Raw genomic sequence first — 14,476 nt, 5'->3', positions numbered from 1 at the left:
AACGGCTATGAAGTCCAGGCCTCACTCTCTGGTGATAAGCACTGTCAGATTTCTCCCCTTATGGTTTCTTCCTCTCTTCTCCGATCGTGTTCCTACTCCACATCCCAGTACACAAAACAAACTTTCTCCTTCCTCAGCTTGGCACACCTCAACTTCACATTAAACCAGTCTCAAATCTCTCTTTCTTTTTGACCTCCTCAACCATCTTCCTGGTTACCTTTTATAGTTGCCTTATTGTTGTCACCTGTTAATATGATGAGCAGCCATTTTAGTTTGTTGTGGTGGATCCTTAAAGGGGCAGTGCTCAGTTCTGCTCTGCCACATGTTATTATATATAAGTATGCACATTTTCATGTGAGCATGGGTGTTTTCATCAAACAGCGTTTGGAGATCATAATGGACAGATGCCAAAAACAATGCTGAATCTAATAAATGCCACTCATTTTTATTTCTCCTTTGTTTTCTCTTGGATGTGGCTGGCCATGTGCCTTCACATACCTGATTTTTCCCTGTAATTTACAACTTTGTTTTTATTTCAGATTTATTTTAATTTAAGGAGGAAAATCATGTTCAAGGTGAGAAAAGAAGACCAGAGACTTGATTCACTTAAATCTGGGCACATTTTACTGTAAAACAGATTATGAAACATTTTCAGTGTTCATTGCTGTGAAGAGGCTGTACAAGGAAAAACAAACCTTTTCATGAAGTACAGTTTTACAGCAAACTAACTTTTAGCAAATACTGCAAACACTGAGCTAATATAGAGATAGAAACTATGAGTTTGCACTCAGTCCTTTAAATTGCAAAATTACAAGATGAGCACTCTAATTCGCTTAAGAAATATTGACCATCTATTGGAACTAGACAATTATTTAAAATATTTGGCAATTAAGCCAAGTTAATAAATACATACATGTTTACAGTCATCATTCTTCAAGACTTTCTAGATATTGTAATACGGGCTATTTTACGTATTCTCATTGCTACTAAAACTGCTTAGAAGTAATTCGTTCTAATTCAAACTAGGCTTTGCAGAGAATAAGAGAGACATTGCAAGTCACTTTTAAAAAACCTATTTCTTTTACCATCATAAGCCAAAGAGTCTAACAATGTGCAATCATGATGCTGTCAATTATTCAGCATTTAATCTAATCAACAACTCTGTATCAAACAGCAGGATTTCACCTTAGAGCTGCAGAACAAGAATGAGTCTCAACAAAAAGCCTCTGCTTTGAAAGGTTGTAAAAAAAAATTACATTTTCAAGTATTGTGCAATCTAGATTTAATAATTATTCATATTTTGTTCTGTTGGTCAAAATCCAGATCCTATGGGTATTTTCTTTCCCTCAGGCAGGTAGCACATTAAAACCACAAAAGAACCATTTTAACATTCTGCAGATATTAGACTCCTTTATCTCAACATATCAGTCCTCCAGTTTTTGCTCCACAAACTCCACTAAGGGGACTAATAGTAATATTACTTATTCATAACACATATAATTTACCTCAATGTCATATCCATTGTTGGGGAGTAGTTTGCTAAAAGTAGCTATGCTACTATCTTATCTACATTTTTCAGTGGCATGACAGTAGTTAAGCTATTTTCACAATAGTGGAGGGCGGGGCTGGGTCGTGATTCTACACACCCGGCCCCTTATCAGGCTAATCAAGCCTCTGAGAGGGATAAAGGCTGACTGCGGACGGTGGTGCGGGAGAGCGAGAGCATTTACGGGCAGCTGTCTGACATATGTGTGTGTTTGTGTCTTTTTTGGTTTGAGTTCTTAATTAAATATAATTAATATTAATATTAATAGAACCGGCTAGACAATATAAATTATATTTAATTAAGAACTCAAACCAAAAGACACAAAATGTATTGCTTTTTTGTACTGTTTATCACAAAATTTTGATTCAGTTATAATAGTGTTAGTGTATACTACTAATAAATGTATGTTCAATTCAATGTTGTCACTCTATTTGTTTAAACCTCACACAAATTAACCATGGTTTTACTATAGTAATACTGTAAACGTGACTGTATTAATCGTGATTTTATAATAGTGATATTGTCGTGGTTTGTAGTGTAGCTAACTATTTCATAAAGTAGCTTGACTGTAATTTAACTACTTTATAGAAATATTCCGGGATCAATACAAGTTAAGCTCAATCAACAGCATTTGTAGCATAATATTGATTACCAAAAAATGTATTTCGACTCACCCCTCCATTCTTTAAAAAAAGCAAAAATTGAGTTTACATTGAGGTGCATTTACAATGAAAGTGAATGGGAACAATGAAAGTGAATGCGGCCAATATTTGGAGGGTTTAAACACAGAAATGTGAAGCTTATAATTTTATAAAAGCAATTGCATTAATTATTCTGTTAAAACCTGTATTATTTTAGTGTATATTGTTTTAGCTGTAAAGTTGTTTAAATCGTAATTTTCACAGTCATTTTAAGGTTTGTTGAAATTACATTGTCATTGTAACCAAGTTGTAAAATTGGCTATGACATTACACAGAAAAGATTAGTATGTGATTTTATCACACTAAATCATTTTTACACACATATTTTTTTTTACGTATTGTGGCTACACTTATGAAACAGTGAGTATTTTAACATAGAAAAAATGGCCCTCATTCACTTCCATTGTAAGTGCCCCTCTGGAACCAAGATTTTTGCTGTTTTTAAAGAAAAGGAGTCAAAATAAATTTTTGTGATAATCAATATTAGTCTAAAACGCTGTCGATTGAGCTTAACTTGTAGTGAGCACGGAACATTCCTTTAAGTTATGAGTAGCTTGTAGCTTGGGAAGCTATAGTTTCAAAGTAGCTTCCCAAACACTGGTCATATGTCAATAATGTAGGAGTTGTTAAAATTAGTGTGATACATTAGCGTCACAACTAACAAAGTAGTTTGACTGTTTCAAATTAGGATCATTAATTATTTGTAGACCTAATTTTAAAGTGAGAGCAAAACAGAAATGATTGCCCAAAGTGTATTGATATCCTGCTTGTCACACTCCATTGCACTGCAAAGCTAGTAGTCATGGTTAAAATAAACTTAATAAACAGCATCAAACGATATTCAGACAACAGTCTGTTCAAGAAGTAAAGCAGTACAGTCCGCCCTAGAAAGAATATAGTTAATGTTACAAAATTGTTTTGAAATGGGTGCATTATAAATGGGACCACACATGCTGTGTTAAAATGGAATAAACCAAGAGTAAATATCAAAGTGATGAGCAGCAGCTTACTTTCAACTCACCAAATTCAACCACAAAAGTGACAATGACTCCCACTGATGCAGACATGATACAATCAACACAAGGCTATACAGCATACATTAGAGTTAATAAATCTCTTATTGCAAGAGTGTGATGTGGGTCTTCAAACGTTATGTTTTACGACTGACCTGCCACAGACCTTCCTGCAATTTCAGATGGCTCCATACTGAGTCCTTATGGTTGGCATGTGCTACAATTCCTCAACAACATGTAATAACAAGCTTTCCCCTTCTGTCGCTCTCTCCACGTTGTGTCAGAGAAGCGACACTAGGGGTCTCTCTTGAGCGCCGATATTCACCTCTGGACTATGAAAAAAGGCCAATGAGAGTTGGCAACCAGTATTTGCATGTCCCGCCCCCGGACATATGGGTATTTAAGCGGCGCAAATACGGGAGTTCATTCAGAAAATTTCTTCGGAGCCGATGGTCGTGTCTGCAACTGCTGCGTGTACACACCGAGTTCCTGTTATCACTCTGCTGCATGCTGTTGGATTCTACGGCGCACAACAGCGGCTTTCTCCTGTTTGCACGGCTGTGCATTCCTGCCCCTGGGCGCATCGACAGTGCAGATTTAAAAACTCTCACGAGTTTTTTCCCTAAAAGAGTGATTTTATTTAAAAGAGTAATTTCCTCTAAAAGAGCAAAACACAGCGGCGTTGAACGTCCTTTTAAGGACGCGTCTTTATAAAGATGCCCTTCCGCCCCTGTGTTGTTTTTGGATGCGGTAGAGTGCTCTCCGCTTCCGACGGCCACAGGCGCTGTCTCGTGTGTCTGGGTAGCGATCACACCGAGGCTGCGTTTGTGGATGGTTCATGTTCTCACTGCGAGAACATGACCATGACAACGTTGCGGTCGCGGCTTGCTTACAACCGTGAGCAAGCCACTCCAGCCGCCCCCCGTGTCGCTCCTTCTTCCCATGGGATTGAGGACGATGCGGCTGGCGATGGAGGCGATTTGGGGATGGCAGCGGGTGCAGCTCCGCCGGGTATGCACCCTCGGACCACCCGCGCCCCGACACACTCGTTGATTCCCGTCCGTGCTCGAGGTAGCGGTGACTTGCCTCACAGCCAGTCGGCCGACCCTCTTGCGATGGAAGCCGATGAGCTCGCCGCGGCATCGGAGGGCCTGCATGCCCAGGCTGTGAGAGCGACAGAAGGGGAACGTCTAGGTTACGTATGTAACCTCCATTCCCCGATGGAGGGAACAAGACTTTGTGTCTCCCCTGCCACGTCGCTGAGCCGAGCCACTGTTGTGGCCGGACCATTTCCGGCTCCTCAGAAAAATCCTGAATGAACTCCCGTATTTGCGCCGCTTAAATACCCCTTATGTCCGGGGGCGGGACATGCAAATACTGGTTGCCAACTCTCATTGGCCTTTTTTCATAGTCCAGAGGTGAATATCGGCGCTCAAGAGAGACCCCTAGTGTCACTTCTCTGACACAACGTCTCGTTCCCTCCATCGGGGAACGGAGGTTACATACGTAACCTAGACGTTATATATCATGCTATGTTCTATGTCCTCATATCATCTCTATACATTTTCATATATATATACTGTAAATATCTATCTATCTATCTATCTATACTCTATATCTATACCTATATATAGTGTATATACAATCTACTTTGTTATGGTATATAATGAATTTGATATACAGTAATGAAACAAATCTCTGATTTCCTCAGAAATTGAGCTGTTGTAACACATTCCATTCCCCCTGATGGCCCTAGATACATAAATATGCTCTTGTGCTTTATTTGATTATCTGGATGTCTGCATGAGTGACCATAGATGAAAAGAGTGTGATGGATCAACATGGGGGCAAACACAGATCCATCCTTCACATCTCATTGCCATTTTGCACATCTCTCATACTCAGACACACATATACGTTTAATTCTGCACATTCTCTCTCCACAACTTGAGGGCACTTACGGACACCAGTTTATTTTGTTCTAAAAAGTGATATTGGGTATATTTTCTGATGGCTGCCACCATATATAACAATACCTTCTCATTCCACAGTTGCTAACCCAGCAAGGAGTAACCACATTGCACATTTTGTATCTGGCAGCATTCTATGTAATGCCTTGAACTTTATGTACAAGCCACTACTGTTTTGCACTTGGACAACTACTAATGGCATGATCATTAAAGTACAACTATCTTCCAATATATCTGTTTATCTATTTGAAGCATCCAAAATGCACCCACACACCAAATAGAGAGTTTTGAGAACATTTTCCTTGCCAGAGTATTGCTTTAAAGGCTAAGTGTACAATCCTATATAGTTTTTTTTAAGTGGAAAGTATGTGTGAAAATCTAATTTTTATATTTAAAACATGATCACTGTAACATTCAGTACTACTTACAATTCAAAGAAAAATATTGCAGATACAATTGCACTTTAACTCATGAAATGTATGAAAAAACCTATCAGTTGAGTTATCCTGCACATAATAATGTTGCCTGCTATATCAAAGAACAAAGAACTTGTGTATAGCTCATAACATCATAACACGTTAAATGCACACAGACGCTTATGACAAAACACAGCCAGAGAAATACAAAACAAATATGATACAATCTGAGAGAAATTCATTGTGTACTTCTGTCTATATTTAATAAGTGGTTTCCTGAATCTAATGTGTGCTTAAGATACTAGAAATTTTGAAAAGGTGTTATCTGGAGCTAAAAGTAGGAAGATACCACAAGACAAAATCTGCCGCTCTATAGCACGCTATGTCTACACGTGCCTTAATGATACACATAAATAATTTTTGACACTGGTAAAATAAAATAAACCTAAAGAAGTCTTAAAACACCTAAACACACACAAATCCCCAGATACAGATATTGTGAATGTTATTTTAACCCCTTTTAGGTAACTCAATCATTATTTTTGAAAAAAATATATATTTCTTTTTCCACTGTTTCTTCTTTCTTCTTACAGAAAGTACATTACAGAGGGAGGTCAGTGAGATTAATGAAACCTGAGTTCTTTTTCCCCCCTCTAAACAATTATAAACAGAAAACACCATAGTTTAAAAATGAAAACTGTAAAATATAATTAGGTGAAAAATAAATGACAGTAGGTATTCTATAGAGTTAGATTGGATATGTAAATACAACAAACAAGTAGTTCCAGTTTCTCCTGTACTCTTAGTGAATTAAATATTAATCTCAAGACCTGTTTAAAACATAGCCTTTGCATCACTGTCCCTGCTAGTTTACCACAAACACGGCTACTCAAATATAGAAAAAGTATCTGTCCCTACTTTTCCATTTTCTTATTACAGCTTTTTCAGCTCTCATAGAAATTGAACATTACATTCTAAACCTTCACACAGGCTAAAAGACCATGAAATCTATCAAATGTTCCTCTTTCTCTGAGAGGCTTTAAGCCTAAATGGATGGGGGTGAACACACAGCACCTAACAGTAGTGGCTGCTTCGCCTCTCTGTACATCTGAGGGCAGAGGTTTCAAGCATCTTTGCAATGTTAACCATCTTCATCCTCAACCTCATCTTCCTTAGTCTCCCTTCTCCACCTTTGGACATTTCTGCCTAGGCTTTCTTGGGAGGGAACGTTGCCACGTGGGCCCTAAAGTAAGCTACCTGCCTCTTGGGCTGCTTAAACCAACTATATAATGTCACAGAAGGTCATCGTAGTCGAGGAGTTTGGAGTGCTGACGGCTTTTCCACAAGCGGTAGAGACGGAAGTCAAAGTACATCTCGATCATCTCCTTACCTGCGAATGGAGAGTGGAAAATTTTTAGCTCTCCTAAATATAACTGACAATACAACTGCAGGCAGTATATCACTGCGCCATCTGCTGTGTGAAATATATCTAGATGACGAAGCATTTATAGGCCTTTGTGGGTGTTTTAAATACAGTTCTCTATTTAAAACAGTGGTAATTATCCTCAACAGTGTGAATCAAGCTGCATAGAGTCCATAGGGGGCACAGGAAGATGGAAGAGGAAGGAGGGAAGGAAAGGGGAGGGAATGGGCATCCTGGGTTCAATGAGATGAAAAAAAACACTGTGGGAAAATATCATGAGGTCTTCACTGGAGAATAATTACCTTTAAAATCAGTTGCTGTGGTATGGATGAGAAAATGTTGTTGGGTCAGAGGTCACTGGCAGACAGGTTGCTTTACAAATGCCTTGTGTTTGTTTGTTTGTTTGTTTATCTATCATAGCCTGATAAATTAGCACCAGTCCAGATGTATCCTAGTATACACAGTTAGTACTGATACTACTAGACATTTGAGCCACACTTAAAAGTATAAATGTAATTGCATTAAATTCAAAATGTAAAACGAATTACTGCTGTGTCGATACAATCAAATATCCATATTTAGCCATACTTTTTCTGATGATATTGTATCGATAGTTTAGACACATGTATCAATATTTATATGCAACTATGTGTGTATTCATATCACGTCCAGAATTTCAATAAAGAAGCAGGTCGTCTAAATAAGTGCAAACTCTAAGCTGTGTTCCTCAGTGCAGTCAGAGACGTTTCTATGAGGCGCAAGAGAGACCGAAATTGAGCCAGTTTCTCTCACAGACATGCTGGGCCTCTCTCATGCGTTTGGCATGAGGGCCAGGAAAAAATATTGATATTCCGCTCAAGTGTGATCTTCTTTTGAACGATCCCGATGTCGATTCTTAAAAACCCAAGATCGCTCTTTCTTTCTATCCACAACCCTCTACAATCTTATATATACAATCTTGTAAATCCCTCAGATATGTGACTAAATGGGTGTAGTTTATCACATTAAACATAGACATCTTCCATTAAGCTTGCGAACCAGAAGGTGAGTAAATACTTTAGTAGTCTTAATTTTGAACAATATATGGTATTTATTGTTCTAACAAATTAAAATCTAACAAATTTTAAGTTTTTGCATAAAAAAGTGAGCTAACTTTTTGTTATATAATACCATGACATTCATTCATTTTTCATAGTAGCTTAAGTGTCCAAATACTTTTTGGGGCCAGTGTAGTTGTATGCTCTTTTGCTAAGCCAGTGTCTGTGCTTGGTAGTTTTTAATGTGTTTTAGCATATATAAGTGGTCAACTATGTGTGAGTGTGTGTGTGTGTGTGTGTGTGTGTGTATGTGTGTGTGCGCGCGCGTGCGTGCGTGCAGTGCACATACCCTGTGCTGACAGTTCCAGAGGAGACTTAAACGCAATGGCATGAGGTTTCATCAGTCGCTTGAGGTTTTGAAAAAGCTGAGGAAGAGAGAAAGTTTTGCCGTTTCACTACTTGTAAATTTTCACAGTTATTAAAAACTAACACAGTGACACAAAGCAGAAAAAAGTTGAAATTGGCGAAAGAACTTCAATATTACACTCAATATGACTTTTCCCCAAAAAACTAAAATCTAATGATGATTTTTCAATCAACGATGGCAATATTGATATCTAGAGAGCAGGTTAGGCAATTTCCTTAATAACGCTGATATACATATATATATATATATAAAAAAAGAAAAGTTCATCCACAAATTATATTTGTCTCATCATTACTCATCCATTTGCCGTCTCATATTCATGTGACTTTCTTTCATCCGCAGAACAAAAAAAACAAGATATACTGAAGGAGATATAATGTGAATATATCCATACAATGCAAGTCAATTTCTTCAGAACAAATGGGATAAACCACTTAAGTTGTATGGATTACCTTTATGCTGCATTTATGTCCTTTTTGGAGCTTAAAAATGTGTAAATTGATTTGCATTGTATGGATATATTCAATTCATATCGCCATTAAAATACCTTCGTTTTGTGTTCTGCAGAAAAAAAGTCACATGATTTCAAGATGGCATAATGGGGAGTAAATGATGAAAGGATTATCATTCTTAGGTGAAGTATTCCTTTAATATAACTTAATGAAAGCAAATGAGATGTATACAAAATTGCTGAAAAGGATCACTTGTTTTATTATATATCTGGGCTCAACAATAAGGATTTTGTTTTCTGCTGGCCCAGCAGATTTTTATTTCCCCTGCCAACATTCTCACAGGCCCCACACATTTACAATTAAATTACTAGGTTTTTAATATTTAAATAGCTTGTTAAACTGTAGTGTAACTCTAAGACATGTCCTTTCATATACACACTTTTGCTGGAAAACAATAGCATTTAATGCAAAACATTACTGATTGGTTTGTCATTTTTAACCCATTCTTACTTATGCATCACAAGTCATAATGCTTCATAATTATGTAAATCAGCAGAATTTGTAACAATGCTCAATGTTCAATAAATCACAGAAAAAAAAAAATAATTACGTCTTCAATATTTAAAAACATATGCACAAGATCAACAATGTAAGATGTATTGACAAAGCAGTACTGGCCCAATTGCGAAAGTGACAGTTTCATCAACTAACATGAAACTCTCTGACACTGGCCAGCAGGCCATCCTTATTTTTGAGCCCTATATATTTAGCCTACTCAAAATTAAAAACTTGAAAACAGAAATTGTAAGTATCCATTGTCTAGATATGATCTATTGTGGGCAGATTTTGGATCTGATACTATCCACCTTATTTTTCAGCAAAACTAGGGCACCGCCACTATCAACCTTGAATGTGTACCACTTCTGGTATCAGCCACTTCCAGCTATTTTAGCTATACAAAAATACTGGATTATGCTGGTTTATATTACAGGCTGGCCTTTTAAGTCATCATTTTATTATCATTAATTATGATTTTCATAAATTCAAATTTTCAAGTTGGTTTTGACCGCATATACTTTAGTTTTACCCTATATCGTATTTTGCCATTGTTTTATCACACTGTTGCACAGGCAGAAAGAATGAGAGATCAGGCACTGACAGGACAGTCCTCAATGCCATCTGACACACCTTCACAAACTTTACACAACCAGCAGAGAGCAGAAAGCCACTGGGCAAATGCTGCTTTAACTTTCTTTGCTCCAAAACTACATCTTGTTTCATCTTGGCAAATTAATAAACACATTTTACTCTCCATTCTTTTCTGAGAGCATTCTCTCTTTCTTAGCAGTGCATAGTAAACAGACACGCAGATTTCACATTCAGCATGGCTTATGAAACATAACCTTTGGAAATAAACAAATAAAGTCATTGGAGGTTATGCAGTTACATATAAATAGAGGTTTACATGGAGACAAGGAACACTGCATCGTCACATTCTCGGTGAAGTAAGAAGCAGATTTTTTTACAGTCTCTTCGATACATACACAGAAACAAGTGAATGATTTACTTACTGTTTTACTGTAAATGCTGAAGTTGGAAAATTATCTGACATCAGGCCATCATTCTGCTTTACATCCTCTACAAGCTGTCACGGTTATGGGCAGATCTCCAAATGGCAAAATAATGCCCAATTAATTAGCTTGACTGATATATCTGTCTATCACTTCAAAATACTAATCAAAATCTTTTTGTTCAAACTTCAGTCCAGCTGACTGTGGTGATGGTGTGATTGCATATGTTGCTAATGGGAGTAATTTAAAAGTATACATTATGTGCATCCAGAGCAAGCTGAAAAGAAGCGAATTAAGTAGTATTAAACTGTATTCTACAATACAGTGGTCGGGTCACTGGAGGGGTTCTGGTAGTGTCAATGAGAATCCTTCATCAGGATAAAGCTTGTCAGAATGCATTAACTTCCTCCTGCTTTCCATGTCTCCATCCCTCAACTTCTGTTTCTCTGGTCACTGTCAGAATCATCTCTCTTCTGGGTGTTTGCACAATAATTTTTTTCAATTCATAGGAACTACTCTCCACCTCTCTAATCGATCATGAAAGCTACGGGAAGCTTAATCAATCTCTTTCGATAGTAGTGAAGGTAGGGATATCTGCCCTTTGGCCAGTCCATTTCTAAGCCATTACTAAACCAAAGTGCTTCCATTCATAATCATCTTTCATATGTATGAGCCAAATATAATGCAAGACAAAAAAGCAAAACATTAAAAGCAAAAAAGCATTAGCTACTTAAATTAACAACAGCACTTGAGGAAAAGTCTCAAGACTTTTCCTCAAGTGATAGTTCCCTAAGAAGATAGTTATGATGATGCAGGACAATTAGCCCCTTCCTTTTATTCTGTAGAAAGTTATGGAAGCTCAGACAATTTTTAAAGGCTTATTAGATTTCTAGTATAGAACACACAAGACATATGGCCGCCTTCTGCTGCATTGGCATGGCAAACAGAAACAAATCACAGAGACAATGTATTACTGTTATCTGACGGCAACACTACAGCAAAAGAAAAAAGGCAGGAGCTTTAAATCAAATAGAACTTGGCCTAGAGCTGTTTGGTTGCTTGCTGCACCTGGTTAGATGCTATAAATAGTAAGAATACTCCAGCTCTTTTTTTTGCCCTTCTGAAAAAGCAGGGCAGTGCTCAGAGGACCATGGGGAAAAATCGCTTAATGCACTGAAAATGCCTACACGCTTGATTTATAGAAAAATAAATTTTTCTGCCTGCAGAAAACAGTGAGATGAACTGCTCAGGTGGCAGAAATTTAGTGAGGCAAAGACTGCATGTAAGCACTACAGTTTCGTGCTTAAACGTGCACTTCAAACAGGAGATTGTGTGTACTTCAGTCAACAAAATGCATCATGATTTGATTACCCGGCATCTGTCATACAGGCACACCACAGTAAACCTGCAGCATAATGGTGTTGCAGAACATTTTTTAAACAGTGCTTGAAAATGATCTGTGTGGGAATAGTACTTTGCTAACATATCTGCACTAACAAAAAAAATCTGCTCAATATTAAATGGCTTATGAATATTAACAGTTCACATAGCTTAGTTCAGCTGGCCCATTTGGGATAGTAGCTTAAACCCCACATTCACATCCACATTCCCATTCCCATTCCCACTCTCACTCTCACCTGCGGGCAATTCTAGGGTCTCCAATTAACTTAACCTGCATGTCCTTTTGGACTGTGTGGGAAACCGGAGCATTCAACAAAAGACAATCTGAGTAAACACAAAGTATATTTTAAATGATAATGTTATTTATTGAAGAAAGAAATTATCCAATATCAACTGGGCCTGTGTGAAAAAGTATTTTCCCCCTTAGTTACTAAATCCTCAAATCTATGAAACTGAATTCATAATAGGGTTCAGCTGGAATAGACACACCCAGGCCTGATTACTGCCAGCCCTGTTTAATTAAATCAATCCCTAAATAGATATGATGGAATTTTTGAAGATTTTTCAGAATCATGAAGTTGGCTAAAAGGTCTCACCCAGTAGCACACTATGCCAAGGTCGAAAGAAATTCTAGAAATGATGAGGGAAAAGATGATTGAAATACATCGGTCTGGGAAGTGTTACAAATCTATTTAAAAAGGCTCTGGTCTGCCCAGTTGGGACTCCAAAGAACTACAGTGAGAGCCATTATCTCCAAATGGAGAAAACTTGGCATGGTAGCGAACCATCCCAGAAGTGGCCAACCTTCCAAAATTCCTCCAAGAGCACAGCGACGACTCATCCAGGAAGTTACAAAAAAGCCACGGACAACATCCAAGGAACTGCAGGACTCTCTTGCATCAATAAAGGTCACAGTTCATGACTCCACTATCAGAAAGACACTGGCCAAAAATGCCATCCATGGAAGAGTGGTGAGTCAAAAATCACTGCTAACCCATAAGAAAATTAAGGCTTGTCTGAATTTTGCCAAAATACACCTTGATGATCCTCAAACCTTTTGGGAGAACATTCCGTTGGCTGATGAGTCAAAAGTGGAACTGTTTGGAAGACAGGGGTCCCTGGTTACACCTGGCATAAATAAAAACACAGAATTCCACAAAAAGAACATCATACCTACAGACAAGCATGGTAGTGTTAGTGTGATGATGTGGGGATGCTTTGCTGTTTCAGGGCCAGGGTAACTTGCAATAATTAAGGGAAACTTGAATTATGCTCTCTACCAGAAAATCCTAAAGAAGAATATCCAGTCATCAATCCGTGAGTTGACGCTCAATCACAACTGGATGATGCAGCAAGACAATTATCCAAAGCATAGGTGCAAGTTCACCTCTGAATGGCTCAAAAGAAGCTAAATTTAAGTTTTGCAGTGGTCTAGACAAAGTCCTGACTTGAACCTGATTGAGATGCTGTGGCAGGATCTTAAACGGGCAGTTCATGCTCGAAAACCCTCAAATGTGTTTGAACTCAAGCTGTTCGTCAAAGAAGAGTGGGCCAAAATCCGACCACAGCATTGTGAAAGACTGATCTCCAGTTATTGTAAGTGTTTGGTTGCAGTTGTTGTTGCTGCTTAAGGAGGAACAACCAGCTATTAAGTTTAAGGGGGCAGTTAGTGAGGTGTTCCCTTTACAAAAAGCTTCACTACGATGTTGCGCTGCTAAGCGCTACGGGGAACAGCTTTAGCTGTGAGCCGAGCTGAATAATGTTTGGAACACGTCAATGAACATTGACCGGAATTTATAGCCTCGGCTGATGTAATCATTAGATGCACCTGAGGCCAGGCTATAAATGGATACGTCACCAGGTGTCGTCAGAAACTCTTTTTTCAGAGCGATTCTGTTTCTGTTTGTTTCACACACCCTGTCAAAACTTTCTTTCCTCTGTTAGGAGATAGATTCTGTTAGGCAGTGTGCAGTGAACGTTGTTCTATTTTTCTCTTCTGTTTAGAAAATATTATATATATATATTTCTAAAAAAAAAAAAAAAAAAAAAGAGAGAATGACTGAAAGCCGCAAACGGTGCGTGTTCCCCTCTTCTCGCTCTATAGCTGAAGACGGCACACATCAGTTTTTGCTGTTTGTTTGGGGGTAAGAGCACGCTGCTCTCGCGTTGCAGCAGGGCGGGTGCGAGCACTGCGATTTGCTTTAACAGGCAGAGTGCGTCGTGCTCGCCTCGCTTGCTTCTGGGAGTCAGCACTCACGAAAAGATCGTTCGTGGGGCTCGTGCATGGATTTGGCTGAGGAGCAAGAGACGGGTTGACCCCTTTCTCTCACTCTCTCCCCAAACCCAGCTGGTCCTTCACATGATCTCAAAGCACGTTCCGACGCTTCTTCGGATCATGAGGTGGATCGCGACTCTCTTCCCGCCTCCGAGCTTTCCGTCCGCGATAAAAAATCTACGGAGGAATTGCTCGATGTTGTTACTCGTGCGGTTGCCAGATTGGACTGGCCACGCAAAAAAGA

General features: G+C 38.5%; 1 protein-coding gene across 1 annotated transcript in view; it reads right to left on the bottom strand.

The window, feature by feature from the left end:
* Positions 1-4,794: 4,794 nt before the first annotated feature.
* The window catches only part of LOC127643232 (NMDA receptor synaptonuclear signaling and neuronal migration factor-like), a 44,775-nt gene continuing 35,093 nt past the window's right edge, over positions 4,795-14,476 (bottom strand). Inside the window, exons 13-14 of the mRNA XM_052125877.1 lie at positions 8,456-8,531; positions 4,795-7,036 (exon numbers count right to left, since the gene is read on the bottom strand). Coding sequence (XP_051981837.1) covers positions 6,939-7,036; positions 8,456-8,531 — 174 coding nt within the window. The 3' untranslated portion in view covers positions 4,795-6,938. The remainder of the gene's footprint in view (positions 7,037-8,455; positions 8,532-14,476) is intronic.

Source organism: Xyrauchen texanus, chromosome 4, assembly GCF_025860055.1.
Source record: "Xyrauchen texanus isolate HMW12.3.18 chromosome 4, RBS_HiC_50CHRs, whole genome shotgun sequence".
Lineage (NCBI taxonomy): Eukaryota > Metazoa > Chordata > Actinopteri > Cypriniformes > Catostomidae > Xyrauchen > Xyrauchen texanus.
Note: the sequence above shows the minus strand (reverse complement) of the source record. Positions and strands in the feature narration are given on the sequence as shown.